Source organism: Macrobrachium rosenbergii, chromosome 18 (assembly GCF_040412425.1).
Source record: "Macrobrachium rosenbergii isolate ZJJX-2024 chromosome 18, ASM4041242v1, whole genome shotgun sequence".
NCBI classification, from domain to species: domain Eukaryota; kingdom Metazoa; phylum Arthropoda; class Malacostraca; order Decapoda; family Palaemonidae; genus Macrobrachium; species Macrobrachium rosenbergii.
In genome coordinates, this window is record NC_089758.1 from 15,320,083 (window position 1) to 15,344,233 (window position 24,151).

The 24,151-nt window shown below is 37.1% G+C and overlaps 2 protein-coding genes across 3 annotated transcripts; both read left to right on the plus strand.

Annotated features, from left to right (window-relative positions):
* Positions 1-727: 727 nt before the first annotated feature.
* Positions 728-12,378, plus strand: LOC136848143 (uncharacterized). Of its 2 annotated transcripts, none has more exons than XM_067120420.1 (5): positions 728-892; positions 1,219-1,313; positions 1,805-1,896; positions 5,958-6,141; positions 8,499-12,378. In XM_067120420.1, exons 2-5 carry the CDS (start codon positions 1,307-1,309, stop codon positions 8,975-8,977), a joined length of 762 nt encoding a protein of 253 aa, XP_066976521.1. In that variant the 5' UTR covers positions 728-892; positions 1,219-1,306; the 3' UTR covers positions 8,978-12,378. The 2 variants fall into 2 exon arrangements, with proteins under 2 accessions (XP_066976521.1, XP_066976522.1); XM_067120421.1 differs by having other exon boundaries at positions 807-863.
* Positions 12,379-14,673: 2,295 nt separating this feature from the next.
* On the plus strand, positions 14,674-22,727 carry LOC136847948 (uncharacterized). Its single transcript, XM_067119968.1, has 4 exons — positions 14,674-14,869; positions 17,465-17,565; positions 20,264-20,489; positions 21,433-22,727. Exons 1-4 carry the CDS (start codon positions 14,674-14,676, stop codon positions 21,894-21,896), a joined length of 987 nt encoding a protein of 328 aa, XP_066976069.1. The 3' UTR covers positions 21,897-22,727.
* The last annotated feature ends 1,424 nt before the right edge of the window (positions 22,728-24,151 follow it).

The following is a 24,151-nucleotide window of genomic DNA, read 5'->3' on the forward strand; positions in this document are numbered from 1 at the left end:
GATTTTATTTGCGTTCATTGCGCTGACATATTTTGTTCACTTGGCTAACAATTTGAGAACCGTTTCCCGGGCAACTTACAGGACAAAGAATCTATATCGTCTCTTCGTAGTAGTTTAGATGCTTTTAAAGTTTCATTTTTCTCTATTTTATTTCGATATGCGTTACTTAATGCGTGGACGCTTCCCTTCGTGTTTTTGCACCTCTTCACTTCTCTCTATTTTCTATTTAGTCTTCTTCGGGCCTGGGCAAGAAAAGGGCACCAAGTTGGCCGTCCTTATAAACCTTGGAAAGCCACTGGTGCTTCATTGGCTGGAAATATAGATCTTACGGAAGAAAGTTAAAATCCGGTTGCAGATACCAGGATAGCACTGCTTTTGACGAATATATAAGCATAGACAGAGACAAATACAAATATATATATATATATATATATATATATATATATATATATATATATATATATATATATATATATATATATATATATATATATATATATGACAAATACCATTAATATTGAATTCGTTGTACTTTGAGTATATAAATAGTCTTTAGTCGAAACCCCATTTCACGTAGTATCTCAATTACACGAACAAACTAAATAAATATGGATAAAAAACACCATTTCACTCTGCTAAATTTTATTTACCGTCGCCGCTTATAATTAAGTTTACCGGCGGATTCGATTTCGTCACACTTCTCGTGGACCGTCATGAAATGTTTTGTGTCACAGCAAGAAACCGGTCTCCTATAGACGCCTACTCTCCTCCGCCAGCACGTAGATCCTTTCACGTGACTATTCCTCAGTCACACCGTGGTCTTAGCCAGTTCGGTTGGCTTGGCCAGGCAGCAGACAGACAGTGTTGGTTCCGACCTGGTGTTACGAAGATCGTAGTTACCCGTTCTTCGTTTTGTGGTTTTTCAAGTTGTTTCAGAGGCCGAAAATCAATATATCTGTGACATGAAACGCTTGTGAAAGTTTTTCACTATGATGACGTTCGAAAACCATGCTTTTGTAAATGTTACAATCATGTGATTTGCTCTGCAAACTTGTGTGTTCAGTAATCGTAAACAAGACGCTGTTGGAAAGGCGTGTCTATTTGATGTTGGCCACGACCTTCGTTTATTCCGACTAACTGGCAACTGCGCAACAGTTGCTACTTGATGGTGAACCGAATATTTCAGCTTATTTCCTTTTATTCTTTTGCATTTTACAGGGATTAGAGATAAAAGACTTGTAAATGAACTTGAGGAAATGTGTTGAGAATTGTATTACTTGAACCGAGTGTAAATTTCAGCGTTAAAATGCAGGGTAAGTGTAAAAGTTTTTTTTCTCTCTCTCTTATTTCTCAGTCCACATAATGCTGTTGCACATTTGCTGTACCAAGAACAGATATTTTTTTTGGTAATTTTTCGGAAGACTCAGCCAGCCATTTCCAAAGGTGCCAGCTAGCCATTTTGCATGAAAAACCATTTTGGATTTTCATGCAAAAATGGCCAGAAAATGATAAGGTAGTAAAGAACCTAAAAATACCAACCTAAGGTAAACTAGGGTGTTTACCGGTTACAATTTTGCCGTATTAGTTATGGAGGGGGTGGGGCTGGTATTGTCTTACCTTACAAGTCCTTATTTTTCTCTGCTATTAGGCATTTGCGAAGGTTATGTATTGAGAAGAAATTTTTGTTTTGATGTGATTTACCCAAGAAAAATATAAATTATAAAGCGGGTGGTGGCTGGAGTCTAACGAAAAATAACCTTTTTTTGTAATAAAAACCTGTTGATATATTTTTTTTGATCGGCAGGTGCATACCAACAGGCTCCCACAACCGTAGTTGTGGTACAGCAGCCTAATACATGGTACAGGGGACCCAATTATTTGAGATCTGGAGTGCGGGTAAGCTAAAAGTTAAATAGTTTCAAGGCTTAGGTTTAATACATGACAGTTGAGTTGTTCTGCAAATTCATTCTCTCTTCTCTTCTCTCTCTCTCTCTCTCTCTCTCTCTCTCTCTCTCTCTCTCTCTCTCTCTCTCTATATATATATATATATATATATATATATATATATATATATATATATATATATGAGAATAATGACAAGAATATTAGGAAAAGACTATTTCTTTCAAGTGTCTCCTGAGTAAGTGCAAGAATGACAGTAGACGAAAGCAAAGTTGGTGTCCGTAATTTGACGAGGACTTGCTTTGGGGCCCAGGCTATTTGATCATTCATTCGTCGAGACTCATGTCAACGCAGATAAAAGCTGTACGTATAAGGAAAAATCGTAACTTTGATGAGGAGGAAATGAGAAGAGTCTGAAACAAGGAAATGAAGGAACTGCATTACTGGTAGATGAAGCTTTTGTAAAATTCCACGATAGAACCAACATGGCGTCATTGTATAGGCGTAGGAGAGTAAGGAGCAGGAATGAAAACAGGAAGAAGTGGTAGGAGGAAAGCTGAGTTTAGAGAAAGAGAAAAAATATACTTGAGGTGCATGGCAGCAGAAGATTGTGCAGGTATGCAGGACCCGGTGGGGGATGGGGTGTTTGTTGCTGTCGGGGTACCTCACGCAGTAGGCTACACTGTTGGCTGTGTTCCTGTGGCCCCTATCTACGCCCACTTTTTAGCATTGTATTTTACCCTCTTCTGGCTACCTTTCTTCCTTCGTGCCATCTAACCTCTCTGACTATTAATTTTAGTTCAACTGTGGCTTTTATTTTAACTTCACCTTTAAGAACCTTGGATTTTAATCACATTGGTTTTCTGAATCTCCTTATCCTTCGTCCAACCGCTTATTTCACGGTCTTAATTTCCGAATGGCTGAAAGTTTCCAATGGCTTGGCTTTACAGCCTGAGTTTCATGATTCATTAATTAATTCATTCAATAGAATTGGCAAGGTAGCCAAAATGAAAGTGACAGATGAAACTATGAAAATGGTAAAAAAAGAAGAATAGGGACAAGGAGAACGAATACTTTAGAGAATAATTCGCTCCACAGGGAAGTAAATATATTCAGTAAGAATGTTAATGAGTAGAGGGATCTTTGAGTTAGAGATGCAAATAGGATCTGCTAGCTTAAGTGAATGCTGCCCTGGGTCGACGGAGTTCGTATGTTGAAGGTTCGTTGAAAGTGGAGCTGACTAACGCAAGAATGAATAGGGTTGCTGGAAGGTCTGAGAATGCTAGTAGGAGTGACTGTTGAGGTCTTGAGGACGTAGGTAGGGGGCTAAGCAGGTGGAGATCGGTAATCAACCGGAAGTTGATGCGATTAGGAGTGAGATACTGCAGTGGAATGGGGATAGATTTACTGAAAGCCTAACTAGAGTTTGCAAGACATAACGCTACTTGATGCAGGGAAGGTGTACAATAGGATTTTGATTGAGAGAGAAGGCCAGATGACAGAAGGCCTGATAACTTAGAACAATACCGGTTTAGACAAAGGAGGCCTTGCGTGTTTGAAGTAGGCCTACTTGTTATGAAACAGTTATGTGAGAAGTTTGAAAGGAAAGAGACAAAGACTGTATGGGCCATTACCAGGAAAAATCAACGATAGAGTTATGGAGAGGTAATGTATTGGGAGTTTATGATATATGTCATGGGAGATGAGTTATTAAAAACAGTTAAAAGTATATGTGGTAAATGTAATGTGTGGTAATACCCTCGTCATCCCAAAAACAATGAAGTTATATCCAAGCAGACAAACACCACACGCTTAAGCCTTTTTAAAAGTGGAATGCCTATGGGTTTTAATTGCTTGCTTTAAATCTTTGATTCTGGTTCAGTGGTTAACTTATGTCTCATTCTGGGTTACCAATCTCCTGTAGCAATTGTCTAGATCATCTTGGAAGCAAGTCAAAAGTGTCCTGAAATTCCTGAAATTTTGCAGTCTAGCCACTGTCTGTTCTAGTGTCAACATTTGTGGTACCCATCTTACAGGTAACTTAGTCACCCCTAAGATGTATATCAGGTAATTTGTACTCTGTGCCAGTTCTGAAACTGGGTCTAAGGTAAACATTGGGCAGTCAGATTTTTGTCATCCAAAATTACGCGGTGAATGGCATCAATTTGTTCTTAGATGGTTGAGGTTCTTGGATGTCTTAACCTAGGTCATCTTCTGTGTTGCCCCTAACCCGTTTGAATTTAGCAGTAGGGAGTTAACTACGACTGTCTACATGGATTACCTATAGGGTCATATTATTTTTTATACTTTATTTTGGGTTGTTTTGTCCATTTTAAGTTTTTATGTCGCTAAAGGACTTCACCACCGTCGTCAGGAAAGGAATCTATTAAGATTCTGTGTACAGCTAAGCAGTAGTTTTAGTATGCGCATCTCTAAAAGCTGCAGTTGCGCAATGCTTTCTGGACAAAGCTAGAACATTCTGGATATTTTTTAAATATAAGGAAATCTGGCTACAGTAATTTTTGCATGCTAAGTTTAACTTATTCCAACGTGGAGATGATGCATTTGGTGTTTGTTGTAATGTTATTATACAAATGAGCAAACATTAGTATGGAATAAGCCTGAAAAACTATTAACCCATATCAATCTTCCTTAGAATAAAAAGCCCATACACTATAAAAAGAGAAAATGGAGAGGAAATAAATGAATTACCATAGTACAGACGCTATATTTACCTTAACAGCAAAAAAGCCATATCAGTGAAAGCTGTTTGTGGTTTACACGCAAGTTTTCATTTGCTGCCTTGAGATCTTAACATCCTGCTTCTCTCAGTTATTTAGATGCGTTCTCTGCAAGGGAACCTAATACCTCAAAAGAAAATATATGACGAAGATTATCTTTCGAGATATGTGACCTATATCCACCATCGTCATTACCCAAATTGCCGAACTGATAAGAGCTCATTTTCACTAGTATATCATGAACCTAAGGAGATCAGGTAAATGTTATAGCCTATGAAAACCTCTCCTTCAACATGGTAACATAATGGTAAGTGTTTCTCCCTAATAGCGGAAATGAAGGAATACTACCGTTCATGCTTATACCAGACCTTATACGAAAGTGAGTTTATACTTGCTGTGACGTAGTCTTTCTCTCCTCGACATTTTGGTTACGTTCTCTATCTGAAAATTGAATCTCTTCAAGAGAAATTCATGAAAGAAAATTGCTAATGCAGTCCCATGCCTTGCGACCAGAGATATTAGACTATAACTGAAGAGGGTTATGCAGTGTATGTAGAATAATGGGCTTGACATGTTTATAAACCTTAAGTGTTGCGATATGAAAGAGCCAATTTAGTGGGAGCTTTCTGTTCTGTGATATATATATATATATATATATATATATATATATATATATATATATATATATATATATATATATATATACATATACATGTATATATATGCATATCTATATGTATATATGTACCGTATGTATGTGTATATATATATATATATAATATATATATATATATATATATATATATATATATGTGTGTGTGTGTGTGTGTGTATATATACTGTGCGTGCGTGTTTGTGTGTGGTTGGGTGTGCGTGTGTGGGTGGGTGTGGGTGTGAGTGGAACAATACAGCAACAATTGTTGTCGTTCACAGTTTTAGCCTTGAAGATAAGAATAAAAACAGGAAATTAGAGAAGTGTCGTATTGACATCGTGTCATCGTATACACCACGTGCATCAGTATTTAATAAGACAAATGCTGCCTCTCTCTCTCTCTCTCTCTCTCTCTCTCTCTCTCTCTCTCTCTCTCTCTCTCTCTCTCTATATATATATATATATATATATATATATATATATATATATATATATATATATATATATATATATATATATATACATAAACTATTTTGGCGTGCTTTCCAAAATAGATAGAAGTTTTCTAATGATAAATCTGCATCTTGGTCCCATAGTTTCATATTTCCTCTTAACACTCGAATCTCGTCATAACCTACAACTCATCCGATTCCTCTCTTCAGGTTTGTGGCTTCGCCTTGAGCCTACCCTTGATAATATGCCTGGGATTCTCCGGAGCCATGTTTTTCTTCATCGGCGCCACAACCATAAGTATGGGCAAGAGTCACGACAGTCTGTTCGATGATGATGATGATGATGACGTCAATCCCACCGTTGTTGTGGGGACAATAATGATTATAATAGGAGGTGGGTACAGTGCTAAGCAAGGTCTAGACCTTGGTACTAATTGGTAGGTACGGTACTAATCAAGGTGTAGACCTTGGTGCTAATAGGTAAGTATGGTATAAACAAGGTCTAGTACCAAGGTCTAATAATAGGTAGGTACGGTACGGTACTAATCAAGGTCTAAACCTTGGCACTGTAGAAATAGTTGATTGGAGAATGGTAATTTCATTCGTGGGAGAATAGTCGAATTGACTAGTTCGTTTTAGTTCTTACTTTTGTCCCCATTTTTGGTGTTCGTTTATAGACGGAAAGTAAACTGAATGATTGCCGTTTGTTAATATTAAATGTAAATTCTTAACTTTCCCTTTTTGTATTCTAATTGAATTAATTAATTTAATGTTAAATGTATTCCTTATAAAGGAAACAGTTTTGTTTTCCGTCTTTATTTTTTCAACGTTGTTCGAGTTTCGGACAAAGTGAAAGAAAAGGAGTTGTTGACAGTTTTGGTCCGACAAGGAGTCTTTAGTCTTGCGGTACCAGTCGGACAAAAGAACAGGTGTTCTTTCGCATAAAAAGTGAATTCAAGAATTTTAAAATTCGAAGAACATGTAAAGAAATTGATCTAGAAGACGTGCAGGTAAGTTGAATCTTCCCTAAAATTGATTTGAGTTAGATAATTCTAACAGCACTAATAGATAGGTGCGGTACTAATTAAAAGGTAGGTAGGTTACTAATCTAGGTCTTGACCTTGGTACTAATAGGTAAGCACGGTATTAAACAAGGAGGTCTAGACCTTAGTACTAATAAGTAGGTACGGTACTAATCAAGGTCTCGACCTTGGTACTAACAGGTCGGTACTGTACTAAGCAAGGTCTAGACCCTGGTATCCATTAGGTAGGTACGATACTAATCAAGATCTAGACCTTGGTGCTAGTAGGTAAGTACGGTACTAAGCAAGGTCTACACCTTGGTACTAATAGGTAGGTACGGTACTAATTGACCCTGGTCCGTAGCGGGTTAATGCCGTTAGTGCACCTCGCGTAGTGCACTGTAGGCATTACTCAGGGTTCTTTGCAGCGTTCTATCGGCCCCTAACTGCAACCACTTTTATTCCTTCTACTTTACCTCCGTTCATGTTCTCTTTCTTCCATCTGACCTTCCTGCCCCTCTCTAACAATAGTTTCACAGTGCAACTACGAGGTTTTTCACCTGTTGCATATTTGAAACCTCCTTTAGTCTCAACTTCCCTTTCAGCGCTGAATGGCCTTATAGGTCTCAGCGCTTTCCCTTTTGCCCAAATTCTATATTCCAATTCCTAATTGGCTCTGCTTCACATCTTTAACCTTTATTGGAAGAATCAGTGTTAATGGTTTTATTTTTTTTTTTTTATTCGGTGAATTAGTGAGATATAGTTTATGAAGTACTGTAGGCATTGGTTTCCATTGTTACTGTTGTTTATATTGTGAAATATCTCTTAATAAGAGAATGTAGAATAGATTATAGATCCTATTCTTCTTTATTGATTTTAATAAGAGAATGTAGAATAGGTTATAGATCATATTCTTCTTTATTGATTTAGCTATATTTTTATTTTTCGTAATTATATCATTAATCACTGTTATTATTGATATTTTTCAAAGTGTATTGACAAACATGTGGAACAAGCCTAAAAGGTAGAAAAAAAATGGGGAATTTGGTGGTAATCTAATGAGATCACTGACAGAAGGGACTTGGTAGACGTTTATGCTTATATTATGTGCTGAAACATTTACGAATTCCTGAAATTATATAGCCTATGAAAATGGTAAGATAATGAATTATCAAAAGGTTTATGTGATTTTTTTTTTGGTTAGTGTTCTGTTCTCTCTCTCTCTCTCTCTCTCTCTCTCTCTCTCTCTCTCTCTCTCTCTCTCTCTCTCTCTCTCTCTCTCCCCTGAAATTATGTAGCCTATGAAAATGGTAAGATAATGAATTATCAAAAGGTTTATGTGATTTTTTTGGTTAGTGTTCTGTACTCTCTCTCTCTCTCTCTCTCTCTCTCTCTCTCTCTCTCTCTCTCTCTCTCTCTCTCTCTCTCTCTCCTGAAATTATGTAGCCTATGAAAATGGTAAGATAATGAATTAAGAAGTTTATGTGATTTTTTTTGGTTAGTTTTCTGTACTCTCTCTCTCTCTCTCTCTCTCTCTCTCTCTCTCTGAAATTGTAGCCTGTGAAAATGATAAGATAATGAATTATCAAGAAGTTTATGTGATTTCTTTCGGTTAGTTTTCTGTACTCTCTCTCTCTCTCTCTCTCTCTCTCTCTCTCTCTCTCTCTCTCTCTCTCTCTCTCTCTCTCTCTCTCAAAACAACTGATATATTTTCCACTTTGCTTTACAGTGGTATGCACTGCTGGCTGCATAGGCCTAGCCTGTTACTCGAAGAAGCAGTACCAAAAACTAAACCACGGCCTAAACGACCCGGGTCGAGTCATCAACAGGAACCCTTCTCCAGTGCCTCCTCAGCAGCCGGTGATGAACCCTGGCCAACCTGGCGTTTTCCTACCTACTTCGGCGGGCGTTTATGGCCCTCAGCCAATGGGAGGATATCCCGCAGGATACCCTCCAGCAGCTGGTGGTCCGATGGCTTACCCACCTCCTGGAGGGCAGGCTTACGTTTACCCTCCTCCGACCTCCGCTCCTTACGGGGCAGGTCCTCCGTACCAGCAAGCAACTGTTGAAAAGGCCGCCCCGCCTCCTTATTCTCCCGTTGATCCGGGGGCACAGGCTGCTGGATCGAGTCCTGACCCGACTCTCCCTTGTGCCCCTGAGTATAATGCACCCCCTCCTTATGCCCCAGATTATAAGGCCCCTATTTAATAATGAGGAGTCTGCCTTCATTTGTGTCTTATTAACTAATATTTTTATGAGGAGGCTTCATTTGTGTCCTATTTACTATTAACTAAAGTTAATAGTTGATATAAATGACAGATTATTAGTAAGTATATTATTCCAAAAGACCATTTATGCTACACTTGACTTTCTTCAGTGAGGATTTTGGATGAGCATTTAGATCACAGAAATAACAATAAGCATTGTATCAATGGCATTGCAACTGAACCGAAGTGTCACAACGTCACATTTTAAGAAATGAAAACAAAATTGAAATTAACGCCCCCCCCCCTCCCCTCTCAATTCTCGCTTTCCAGCGTTTCAAATCCTTCTACTTGTAGAAAGTTATTTTGAGGTCTAAACCAATTTCCGAAAGTGCCCTCAGTCAAACGCCTTAGCAGAATTGTCAAAAGAAGTTAAGAAAGGTGACAAACTTATGGTTTACTTTTTAGAAGATAATAAACTTTTATTTTTAAGTAACTGTTAGTCTGCATTCATTTCACTTCTGCTTTACGACGCATGATGTCAAAGATAACTTAGGTTCATTATTTGAAAGACAACTCAAGGTGTATAATGAAATGCTGTCCATTATTTGAAAGATTACTTAAGGTGTATAATGCTATTTATTTTCAAGGTGTATAATGAAAATTGTAAGTGGTAAAATATTTAGTCCTCTTTTGAGCACAGCCGACATAGTTTTCAAATGAGTTAACACGTGAGATACCGATAGAATGGAGATGGAATACTTTATAAAAGAGATATATAGACGCTGCCGACATAGGATTTCTTCATAGTATATAAACGCATAAAATAGGCCCATAACAAACTTTAAATTCGGGAAAATTATTTCTTTGACAATACTTGTCGCTGTATAGCTATTTGCGTAAAAAAATTCTAAATCTTGCTGAGTATATGATTTCAATATTCCTTGTCTCTCTCATGTCTCGTGTATCTTTGTTTTGACCTTTTCTTAAAACTATTCAGTAATTGTTCCATGAAGGATAGTAAAATGGTCACAGCAGAGGATTGAATAAGTAGAGGGAGGTAGAGATGGACAGGAAACTGTAAGCAGAAGTACTTAGAGACATTTACTTAAATGATTCGTGTTAAATGTTTGTGCTTTGTAGTGAATGAAAGATGTAACGGTTGTCAGACCTTTTTTTTTTTTTTTTTCTAATGTAAAATGTCCCGGTTATTTTCATATTATGCCATCCAGTGAAATGTTGAGGCTCCAAAAGATAAATTTTAAGGAGGGTAAATGTTTTTCACGGCCTGGCAACTCTGTTCCTGATTCATTCACTATTTATTCATAATGTGTAAAATGTTCCTATACAATTTGTCTGTTAATTTCTGTCTGTGGGATTCTCAACATTCCTGAATGAAATTACACTTGAATTATGTACACTAATCAGTCAAATTTCTGTGTAATCAGTGCCAATGTAAAAGCCCCAAGAGAGGAAATATAAAAAAGTTTGCTCTTATGTGTCACTTATTCATTGGTTCTTTAACGGTGATTGTTCATTTTGGGGTCAAGGAGCTGCATATACACAATATGCTCCTTGGAAAGAAATGAATGCTCTTCAGCCATTTTTTTATTATTATTTTTCAAGGTTTAGAAAGAACTTTTTTTAAGTTACCTGAAGATCGGTCAGATTTTTTTGCTCAGTTGGTAATGCATTTTCCACACTTAAGGTGATAGGTTAAAGAAACATGATCCGAATACGTGTGCCAAGTTCTTGGTCACTTGACCTCATTCCAGGGATGATGACAGGTAAAGAAGTCCTCCCATCTTATTGCTGACCGGTGATTTTGTCAAGTGAATTAATCGCGAAGAAATTCTTTTGAGAAAATGGGTTTCGACAATCTTTTTTTTTCCAGATCACCTTGTTTAGATGAATTCTTGGTATGGTAATGCAAACCTTGGATAATGACTGACCATTTGATATGTAATTGACTTGGATAATGACTGACTATTTGATATGTAATTGAATTATTGGGGAACAATTTATGATAATTGCTTAATTTATAACCGTGAGCCATCAGCTCGTTGAATGCCCGGCCTTGAGTATTCTGGGAATATAGTTGTAGAATACCAGTTGATTTTTAATGTATTTTTATTATGCAAAGTAATATTCTTATAAGAGAATACATTAACTCCTCCTCGATATTACACGTGTTGTTTTCTGATTTATTTGTGCTGTTTTTGATTTTGCAATCTGCTAGTGACGCTACTTTATTTCTTCATTAAATCAATGACAGAAGTTCTAGGTATTTTATTGGTACACATCTAGGTACAGTCATTTCTGTTAATATGTCGAAGAAGTTTCATAGACTAACCTTGAGTTATTGCTGTTTTTGTAAGTACGATATCTGGATACATGTATAGCGTTGTTTGATTTCTTACTGTCAATAATTTGATCTCTTGTGGTATCAGATAAATGTATGTTAGTCTTATACCATATATTCATGGTTGCTCGTCCATTGTTACACGATTACCATATAATTAGGGAAAGCCATGAACCTCAGGTGCCTTTCACATTAAATATTTTATGTAAAATTTAGGTGAAATGATTCTATTTACATATTTTTCTTTTGTGAAAATAACGACCAACAGAAATTAATGTAAATTGATGACCTCTCCATTAGATAGAAGCTATAATTTATGGTTTCCATGGATCCTTATATTCGTAAATAAATGTGTTGAAGGTTGCATCCACACTTGAGTAAAACACGCCATAAACACACATCAGGAATTTATCGCATGCATATCACAAACAGGTTGGAAACAGATTAGCGACTGCAAGCAGAGAACGGTTCTTAAGTCAGTACTGGATAATTGTATGAAGCGCTGGTTACGACTACCAATAAGTCGTTAATTTGTATGCAACTGGTTTGTGATGTGTGGGTGACAAGTTGCCGACGTGTGGTTACGACATATCTGAAGCATTTAAGAAAAACAATGTCTATTCTGGAAGTGGATCTTTCCATAGATAGTGATCAGTACAACAGTTGGATGATCGCAAAAACATAGACAAAAGACTGTAAATATCATATAAAGATATGACCCCAAAGAAATGTTAGCCCTAGATAACCACCCCCGAACTTTGCTGGGGGTCACTATCTAGGCAAGATCCCTGGAAGTATCTTTACTGAAGTGGTTTGATGTATAAACCAGCAAGTGGTAGAAAATGGAGGAACAACCTTTGATAAAAATTAGTGTAGAAAAAGTCTAATTTCTTCATTGCTAGTCTTCCCTTAGTTTGTCTGGAAGTTAATCAGTATTAAAAGGAAGAATGTGTTCTTTTTGCCCTAGCGTTCAGACATTGTTCTTTTGTGATCCAGTTTTCAAATGATTCGAATTGCTTTGATAGCCAACAATACGAAGGAAAGATTGAAAAATGTCTTAAATTTTCGACCTGTAAAGTGAGGATCTTGACTCTTTCTTTGTTTTTCTCTGTTATCCAGAGAGCCATTTTAATTTTGTCGAAAATGTATGAAGAAAGGTCATGGCATTGATTTTTATATTTAATTTATGTTTTAATATTATGACTATCATAATCTATATGTTTTATATATATATGGATATGTATATATATATATATATATATATATATATATATATATATATATATATATATGTATATATATATATATATATATATATATATATATATATATATATATATATATATATATATATATATATATATATATATATATATATATATATATATATATATATATATATATATATATATATATATATATATATATATATATATATATATATATATATATATATATATATATATATATACATACACACATATAAAGTTTCAAATTATTCTGATGTTGCAGTTTACAGGTAGTATTGAATGTATATGTAAATGTTTCTTATGTGTGATATGTATTCTTATATACATATGTGTATGACCATGTTGCCTATATGAGAAAGTGTCTTGATCAAGTAAAATTTAGTTATAATGCGTACAGTACTTCTAAGTTATCTGATTGGTGCTATTGTAATTGTACTTATTTTCATTAGCATACCCATGTACGATTTCTCATATTTTCATTCCCTTGTTAGTTTTTTTTTTTTACAGAAGTGAAGAAACATTTGGTGAAATTCTATATCTTTTGTATACACATTTTATTTGAAATTTATTATGGTAATAAAATTGGAGATTCTAGTGTCTTTCAAAGCCCCACTGTGAATCCGATTATGTTTTTGGTTTGGTTCAGTGATAAATTGATTGAGTTGTAGTTTAAAGGTTTGTGTTTATAGAGTTATTATAATAGAATCTTCATGATGCCTTACAATGTATTCTTTTGAATTATTTGCAAATGAAAGGCAAAAATGGGAATAAACAATAAAAGCACAACGTACAGATAAAAGTGAAAATCAGAAAATAGGGCCTATTAACATTAACATTAATTTGTATTTCTTAATTTGTATTTCTTAACAAATTATCATATTCTTGTTTTCAATACATACTTGAGGATTAGATAACTAAGTTGAAACGGTTGTAATTCCAGGTTGTCATTCTTATTTATCCATCATTATTTGTGAAACGTTGCAATTGTGGCTGTACTAATACAATTCCCTTTTATTTTAAAAATTAATTGCTCTTATCTATTTAATAATTTGTTGCTTTTTTCTCTTCTAATTAGTTATCTCTTTTTCTGTTTTTTTACCCTCTTTTACTTCATTCTAATGAACACATTCTTTGGAGGATTGAATTTCAAGTCAATGGCTCCTGTGGGCTTGTACCATATGAATAGGATTCTTCTTCTGAATAATAATAATAATAATAATAATAGACCAGAAAACTAGAAAATATATGACAATACACAAAGCACTACACCCAACAGCAAATACAGACCTACTATACATAACACTAAAGGAAGGGGGGAGAGGTCTAGTAAGCATAGAGGACTGCGTCAACATCGAGAGCAGAGCACTGGGGCAATATCTGAAAACCAATGAAGGCGAGTGGCTGAGGAGTGCATGGGAAGAAGGACTGATAAAAGTAGACGAAGACCCAGAAATATGCAGAAACAGGAGAATGAAAAACAGAACAGAGGAATGGCACAACAAACCAATGCACGGACAGTACATGAGACACACAAAAGAACTGGCCAGCAATGAATCAGGGGAATGTCTTCAGAGGGGAGAACTCAAGAAGGAAACAGAAGGAATGCTAACAGCCGCAAAAGATCAGGCCCTAAGAACCAGATATGCCCAAAGAACAATAGATGGAAATAACATCTCACCCACATGCAGGAAGTGCAATATGAAAGACGAGACCATAAACCACATAGCAAGCGAATGTCCGGCGCTTGCGCGGAACCAGTACAAAAAGAGGCAAGATTCAGTAGCAAAAGACCTCCACTCGAGCCTGTGCAAGAAACATCATCTACAGTAGCTTGCAGTAATAAGTGGTACGAACACCAACCTGAGGGAGTGATAGAAAACGATCAGGCAAAGATCCTGTGGGACTATGGTATCAACAGATAGGATGATACGTGCCAACAGACCAGACGTGACGTTGATTGACAAAATCAGGAAGAAAATATCACTCACTGATGTCGCAATACCATGGGACACCAGAGTAGATGAGAAAGAAAGAGAAAAAATTTATAATAATCAAGACCTGAACATTGAAATAAGAAGGATATGGAATATGCCAGTGGAAATTGTACCCATAACCATAGGAACACTGGGCACGATCCCAAGATCCCTGAAAAGGAATCTGGAAAAACTAGATGCCGAAGTGGCTGCAGGACTCCTGCAGAAGATTGTGCTACTAGAATCAGCGCACATAGTGAGAAAAGTGATGGACTCCTCAGGAGGCAGGGTGCAACCCAGAACCCCACACTGTAAAAACCCCCAGTCGGATAGGATGGCTGTGATAGACCAAAAAAAAATAATAATAATAATAAAAACCTCGAGAAAGAGAAGGAGTAAAAATACAACAGTAATTAAAAATTTCTACTCGATTTCAGAGCACGTTCAAAAGTAGGAAGTATTTGTGTTGCTCAGTGGGGGTGGGGAGGGCAGGGCGCGCCCTGAAGTCCTCGCATACCAAAGCAACAGCTCAGGCAATGAGAGCGTCTTACTTAAAGAGTAACACTTTCCTCATTAGAGTTCTGGGAGATTCACGTACCTGTTGACTCTCCGTCCACCCCTCTCTCTCTCTCTCTCTCTCTCTCTCTCTCTCTCTCTCTCTCTCTCTCTCTCTTTTGACTCCCTCCCCTGTCGCTCTCTTTCTCTTGACGCTCCCTCCCCTCTCACTCTCTCTCTTGACTAAGCCCCTGTCTCTCTCTCTCTCTCTCTCTCTCTCTCTCTCTCTCTCTCTCTCTCTTGATTCTCTCCTCCCCTCTCTTTCTCTCTTGACTCACTCCCCTCTCTCTCTGTCTGTCTGTCTGTCTGTCTGTCTGTCTCTCTTGATTACTCCTACCCCTCCACCTCTCTCTCTCTCTCTCTCTCTCTCTCTCTCTCTCTCTCTCTCTTCTCTCTCTTCCACTCTTCCACCTGTCTCTGTTTCTCTCTTTAGGAAAACTATTTCACTGGGAAACTTTCCAGCCAGTTACCATCAAAATGTGGATAGCCTACTGCAATTTGTAATGAAATAATTTGACGTCTGATATTAGAAATAAAGAAATATCTTGACATCTGATTTTATTCGCGTTCATTGCGCCGACATTTTGTTCACTTGGCTAACAACTTGCGAACCGTTTCTCGCGCAACTTACAAGACAAAGAATCTATATCGTCTCTTCGTCCATATAAAATAGTTTAAATGCTTTTAAAGTTTCATTTTTCTTTATTTTGTTTAGATTAGCTTTGCTTTAATACGTGGATGTTTTCCTTCGTGGTTTTGCACCTCCTCACTTCTTTCTATTTTCTACTTTGTCTTCTTCGGGCCTGGGCAAGAAAAGGACACCAAGTTGGCCGTCCCTATAAAGCTTTGAACGTCGCTGGTCTTTCAATGGCTGGAAATATAGATCTTACGGAAGAAAACATTCAAATCCGTTTGTAGATAACTGGATAGCACTGCTTCTGACGAATATATAAACACAGACAGACACACACCCACACACACACCACACACACAGACACACACACACACACATATATATATATATATATATATATATATATATATATATATATATATATATATATATATATATATATATATATATATATATATATATATATATATATATATATATATATATATATATATATATATATATATATATATCACAAATATCGCTTAACGTAGAATTCATTGTACTTTGGGTATATAATAGTCTTTGGTCATAACCCCATTTCACGTAGTATTTCAATTACACGAACTAAATAAATATAGGTGAAAACACTCATTTCACTCTGCTACCAGTAAACTTCATTTTCCGCCGTCGCTTAAAATCAGGTTTACCGGCGGATTGATTTCGTCATATTTCTCCGGGACCGTCACGAACTGCTTTGTGTCACAGCAAGAAATCGTTCTCCTAACGCCTACAGTGTTGCTTCAGACCCGGTGTTACGAAGATCGCAGGGTTACCCGCCCTTCGTTTTGAGGTTTTTAGTTTTCTGTAAAAGAAAACTATTGTGCCGGCTTTGCCTGTCCGTCCGCACTTTATTCTGTCCGCAATTTTTCTGTCCGCCCTCAGATCTTCAAAACTGCTGAGGCTAGAGGGCTGCAAATTGGCATATTGATCATCCACCCTCCAGTCATCAAACATATCAAATTAAAATTAGCGATAATCGTGCTTCTGGCAACGATATAGGATAAGCCACCGTTGTGGTTAAAGATTCATGGGCCGCAGCTCATATAGCATTATACCGAGACCACCGAAAAGTAGATCTATTTTCGGTGGTCTTGATTATACGCTGTAGCGGCTGTACAGATTTCGTCGCATTTTTTGCTTGTTCAAGATGTTTCAGAGGCCGGAAATCAATATATCCTCGACATGAAACGCTTGTTAAAGTTTCTCACTATGATGACATTCGAAAACCATGTTTTTATTATAAATGTTACAAGCATGTGATTTGCTCTGCAAACTTGTGTGTTGAGTAAACGTAAACAAGACGCTGTTGGAAAGGCGTGTCTGTTTGATGTAGGCAACGTCCCACGTTTATTCCGACTGTCTGGCAACTGTGCAACAGTTGTTACTCGATGGTGAACCGAATATTTCAGCTTATTTCCTTTTATTCTTTTGCGTTTTACAGGGATTAGAGATAAAAGACTTGTAAATGAACTTGAGGAAATGTGTTGAGAATTGTATTACTTGAACCGAGTGTAAATTTCAACGTTAAAATGCAGGGTAAGTGTGAAAGTTTTTCTGTATCTCTCCCACTCTATCTCTATTTCTCTCTCCACATAATGCTGGTGCACATTTGCCGTACCAAGAACAGTTGTTTTTTTAAGAAAACCTGTTAATATAATTTTTTTTTGATCGGCAGGTGCATGCCGACAGGTTCCCACAACCGTAGTCGTGGTACAGCAGCCTATTGCATGGTACAGGTACCACAGGGGACCCAGTTATTTGAGATCTGATTGGCGGGTAAGCTAAAAGTTGAGGTGTTCTGCAAATTCTCTCTCTCTCTCTCTCTCTCTCTCTCTCTCTCTCTCTCTCTCTCTCTCTCTCTCTCTCTCCATACACACACACACACACACACACACACACTCTGCTCTTTGTCAGACTTTGTGATTATGATATCCTCCCTTTTCCTTAACCTAACTAACGCATTTTGGAATCTTTTCGGGAGCGAATTTTTATTGCTATTTTGCTCCAAGACATTTAGCAAAATGCCTTTGAGGAATGCATCTTTTTCGTCATGATTGTTTTTTGCAAAATGTTTATCAAACGCAACCAAGAAATTAGGATTACTCTCGGGACCTGGTTTTAGAGCGAATGAAACCCCAAGATTTAACATCGTCTGTTCTTCTGCGATGAGGGGATGGGTAGAAAGGTTCAGCACACTATTGGGTAAGCCAAGACTATTCCATACGCTGCTCCAAAATGCGTTAGTTAGGTTAAGGAAAAGGGAGGGTATCATAATCACAAAGACTGACAAAGACGGGAAAATAGTTCTCTTAGATAAGGAGACGTAAACCAATAAAGTTCAAGAACTTTTAAACGATGCGCATACCTATGATAAATTAACGAAAGATCCCACAACAAATATTGCTGCCGAATTTGACAAACCAGTTAGAACCGTAGGGAGTAATAAAAAGAATATAGAATTACCAGAGTCATTCAAGACAATCGACCTCTCTCTCCCCCCTATTTTTATTGCGTCCCAAAAACACATAAAAATGGAATTCCCCTACGCCCCATAATATTTAGCAGGGGCTCTTTCATGTGTAAACTATCCAAATGGCTTGCAGAACTGTTATCACCATTTCTTGAAACCTTCTCATCCTCCCACGTTAAACATGCAGAGGATTTTATAAAAAAATTTAACAGTTTAAATATCTCCTTAAACAACATCAGGTTGCTCAGCTTAGACGTCCAGTCATTATTTACCAAAGTCCCGATCGCCGACTTGTTGTCCTTTCTAAGGAGGAAGTTACAACCATATGAAGAACGTTTTCCTCCTGGCATTGGTAAAACACTAAAACTAATCAACCTCTGTGTAACTGACAACGTGTTTTCTTTCAAAGGTAATTTTTACAAACAAAAATTTGGCTGTAGCATGGGCAGTCCCCTATCCCCGCTTTTAGCAAACCTGTACATGTAATATTTCGAAACAGAAATTTTGTCGTCTGTCAAACCCCGCAATATGATCTGGCTTAGGTGCGTAAATGATATTTTTACTCTCTGGGACAACGGCAGGGGAGATTTCAAGGATTTTTTTAATAAATTAAGTTCACTAGTTCCGACCAGAAAATTTAAAACAGAATGGGAAAGGGACGGAAAATTCCCGTTCCTAAATGTACTAATCACAGTAGAACAGAACAGATGTGTTTTCACAGTATAGAGGAAACTAACTTTCACTGTTTCTTATTTTCATTTCCTAAGTTACCACGATGTCTCCGTAAAGATCATGGTCGGGTGTAACCTATTCTTCAGGGGGCTTAGAATATGTTCAAATGGGTATTTAGATAAAGAATTCAACACGATCCGCCAACACCTAATGCAACAGCTCTACCCATCACACATCATCAAGAAGGCTATTAATAAAGCGAATAGAATACACTACAGGGGTTCCACTCACAACAGACAAATAGATTATAACAACAAAATAAAGCTTCCGTACGACGGAAACATCCAAAAAGCTACAGAACATCTCAGGTCTAATAATCATTTTATTTTCCATTATTCCAAATCCATCGGGGGCTCGCTTTTTAACGTATACTTAAATAAAAGAGGGGGAAGAAGACGGAGTTTACAAGATTCCGTGCAGCAATTATAATGAGATTTACGTGGGGGAGACGGGTAGATCCATCTCACAAAGATTAACAGAGCACAAAAGATCAGTGCGATATGCTTCAGAGAATTCGGGGATTTTCCTAGTATTAGGGATAAAGGCCATACCATAAACTGGTACCAAAGGAAGATGCTGGAATCTGCTATCATCAATCAGACCAACAATATGAACCTGTCAGGAGGACATTGGAAATCGATGACATCAACAAGTTAATCTCAGGCCTCTTCTCAAGCAGGTGTTCCAGAAAATTCGACCACCGGACGCGTCGACAGATGGGAGTTAATGAGGCCAAAAACACCGGGGAATAGTTTAATTTCAATCCTTCCTGGGTCAACGGTCACCTGCATACCGACAGGGACTTACTGCCACACTTACATATGCTCTTGTATATATTCTTGTAACACATCATCCGTCCATATTTTACCAGCGAACAGGGCACAGAAGGAAGTGCTCGAAATATATGTTTGCAACATTCAGATAAGGTTTTATGGGCCTTGTATATACTCTTGTAACACATCATCCGTCCATATTTTACCAGTGAACAGGGCATAGAAGGAAGTGCTCGAAATATGTGTTTGCAACGTTCAAATAAGGTTTTATGGGCCTTTTTATCTTCATGTAATCTATATATGTATATAGATACATATTATATATATATATACACACACACACACACAGCGAGTGTGCACGTATTCATCAACAAAACTAACTCAATATCATTCACTTACATACTGTCCACCTTCATTTCTACTTTCAAAAATAGATGTGAGTTTTCTAAGGATAAATCTGCATGTTGGTCCCATATGTTTCACCTGTATATCCTCTTAGCTCTCGAATCTCGTCAAGACCTACAACTCATCCGATTCCTCTCTTCAGGTCTGCGGCTTTGCCTTGAGCCTGCCCTTGATAATATGCCTGGGATTCTCCGGAGCAACATTCTTCATCATCGGCGCCACAACCATAAGTATAGGCAAGAGTCATGACAGTCTGTTCGATGGTGATGGTGACGTCAATCCCACTGATGTTGTGGGGGCACTAATGATTATAATAGGAGGTAGGTGCGGTACTAATCAAGGTGTAGACCTTAGCACTAATAGGTAGGTACGGTGCTAAGCAAGGTTTAGACCTTGACACTGCCCTTTGTTGGCCGAGTCGGTTGAGCTTCAGACTGTCACTCGATGGGCTGGAGTTCAATTCCCGCGGCCGGCTGATGAAGAGTTAGAGGAATTTATTTCTGGTGATAGAAATTCATTTCTCGCTATAATGTGGTTCGGATTCCACAATAAGCTGTAGGTCCTGTTGCTAAGCAACCAGTTGGTTCTTAGCCACGTAAAATAAGTCTAATCCTTCGGGCCAGCCCTAGGAGAGCTGTTCATCAGCTCAGTGGTCTGGTAAAACTAAGGTATACTTAACTTTAGACTTTGGCACTAGTAGGTAGGTACGGTGCTAAGCAAGGTCTAGTCCTTTGTACTAATAGGTAGGTGCAGTACTAATCAAGGTCTTGACTTTGGTACTAATAGGTAGGTACGGTACTAATCAAGGTCTAGACCTTTGTACTAATAAGTAGGCACAGTACTAATCAAGGTCTAGACATTGGTACTAATGGTAGGTGCAGCACTAATTAAGGTCTAGACCTTTGTACTAATAGGTAGGTACGATACTAATCAAGGTCTAGACCTTTGTACTAATAGGTGGGTACGATACTAATCAAGGTCTAGACCTTGGCACTAACAGGTAGGTGCGGTACTAAGAACTAGCCTAAAAGGTTGAAAAAAAGTAATTTGGTGGTAATCAAATGAAGTCAGTGACAGAGGGGACATGATAGACATTTATGCTTATATCATAATATGCCGAAGCATTTACGAACTCCTGAAATTATGTAGCCCATAAAAATGGCAAGATAATGAATTATCAAGAGGTTTATGTGATTTTTTTTGGTTAGTTTTTCTCTCCCTCTCTCTCAAAACCACTGATATATTTTCCATTTTGCTTTACAGTGGTATGCACTGCTGGCTGCATAGGTCTAGCCTGCTACTCTAAGAAGCAGTACCAAAAACTAAACCACGGCTTAAACGACCCGGGTCGAGTCATCAACAGGAACCCTTCTCCAGTGTCTTCTCAGCAGCCGGTGATGAACCCTGGCCAACCTGGAGTTTTCCTACCTACTTCGGCGGGCTTTTATGACCCTCAGCCAATGGGAGGATATCCCGCAGGATACCTTCCAGCAGCTGGTGGTCCGATGGGTTACCCACCACCTGGAGGGCAGGTTTACGTTTACCCTGCTCCGACATCCGCTCCTTACGGGGCAGGTCCTCCGTACCAGCAAGCACCTGTTGAAAAGGCCCCCCGCCTCCTTATTCTTCCGTTGATCCGGGGGCACAGGCTACTGGATCGAATCCTGCCGCCTCTCTCCCTGGTGCCCCTGAGTAAAATGCACTCCTCCTTATGCCCTAGGTTATAAGGCCCCTATTTAATAATGAGGATGCTTCCGTCATTGTATCTTACTAACTAATATTTCTATAAAGAGGCTTCATTTGTGTCCTATTTACTATTAACTAATGTTAATAGTTGATATAAATGATAGATTAGTAAGTATATTATTCCAAAAGACCATTTATGCTACACTTGACTTTTCTCCGTGAGCATTTTGGATGATCATTTAGATCATAGAAATAATAATAAGCATTGTATTAATGGCATTGCAACTGAACCGAAGGGCCACAACGTCCCATTTTCCGAAATGAAAAGAAAATTGAAATTAAACCCCCCCCCCTTCTCAATTCTCGCTTTCCAGCGTTTCAAATCTTTCTGCTTGTATATAGAAAGTTATTTTGAGGACTAAACCAATTTCCGAAAGTGCCCTCAGTCAAACGCCTTAGCAGTATTGTAAAATGAGTTAAGAAAGGTAATAAACTTATAGTTTATTTTTAAGCAACTGTTAATCTGCATACATTTCACTTCTGGTTTACGACGCATGATGTCAAAGATAACTTAAGTTCATTATTTGAAAGATTACTCTGGGTGTATAATGAAATGCTATTCATTATTTGAAAGATTACTCAAGGTGTATAATGAAATGTTATAAGTGGTAAAATATTTAGTTCTCTTTTGAGCACAGCTGACATAGTCTTCAAATGCCGATAGGATGGAGAAGGAATACAAAAGAAAAATAAACACTACTGAAATAGGATTTCTTCATAGTATATAAACTCATATAGAATAGGTCCATAACAAACCTTAAATTCGGGAGAATGACATCTTTGAAAATACTTGTTGTCGCTGTATATCTGCGTAAAAATATAGATGAAATTATATAGATATTATGTAATATATATATATATATATATATATATATATATATATATATATATATATATATATATATATATATATATATATATTTATATGTAGCCTAATCATTCCTAAATCCTCCTGAGTGTTTGATTTTAATATTCTGAGTGGCTCTCATGTCTCGTGTACCTTTCTTTTGACTTTCCACTAAAACTATTCAGTAATTGTTACATAAAAGATAGTAAAATGGTCGCAGCAGAGAATGAATGAAGAAAGGGAAATAAAGACTTATGGAGAATTACACAGAAGTACTTAGAGACATTTACTTAAATGATTCGGTGTTAAAAGTTTGTACTTTTTAATGAATGAAAGGTGTAAAGGTTGTCAGACTTTTTTTAAATGTAAAATTTCCAGATTATTTTCATGTTATGACAGCCAGTGAAATTTTGAGGCTCCAAAAGATAAATTTTAAGGAAGGTAAATGTTTTTCACGGCCTGGCAACTTTATTCCTGACTTATTCACCATTTATTCATGATGTGTAAAATGTTCCTATATTATAATTTGTCTGTTAATTTCTGTCTGTGGGATTCTCAACATTCCTGAATGAAATTACTCTTGAATTATGTACACTGTTCAACCAAATTTCTGTGTAATCAGTGCCAATGTAAAAGTTCCAGGAGAGGAAATATAGAATAATATGCTCTTGTGTGTCACTTATTCATTTTTCCTTTAATGGTGATTGTTCATTTTGGGGTTAAGGAGCTGCATATACAAAATATCCTCCTTGGAAAGAAATGAATACCCTCCAGCTTTTTTGTTTTCTTTTTCAAGGTTCAGAAAGAACATTTTTAAGTTAGCTGAAGGTCGGTCAGATTTTCTGCGCAGTCGGTAATGCATTTTCCACAGTTAAGGTGATAGATTCAAGAAAAATTATCCGAATACGTGTGCCAGGCTCTTGGTCACTTGACCTCCTCATTCCAGGGATGATGACAGGTAAAGAAGTCCTCCCATCTTATTGCTGACCGGTGATCTTGTCAAATGAATCAATCGAGAAGTATTGCCTTTGAAAAAATGGGTTTCGACAATTTTATTCTCTACCAAATCAGTTTGTTTAGATGAAGTCACCCTTTTAATAAGACTTATGTTATTATTATTATTATTATTATTATTATTATTATTATTATTATTATTATTATTATTATTATTATTATTATTATTATTATTATTGGCATGGTGACCCTCTCCTATGCTAAATTTAGTTTATAATAAAGTTACTCTATTTTTCTATTGTTCCTTTATTTGTGGGAGGAAGGTCGCGAAATAATTATCCCCGGCTCCCTGGATGATGTTGACATAGGACAATAAAATAATTACGTGATCTTTTTCCAAACGAAAAAGAAATTGTTATAAATACAGAATAACTT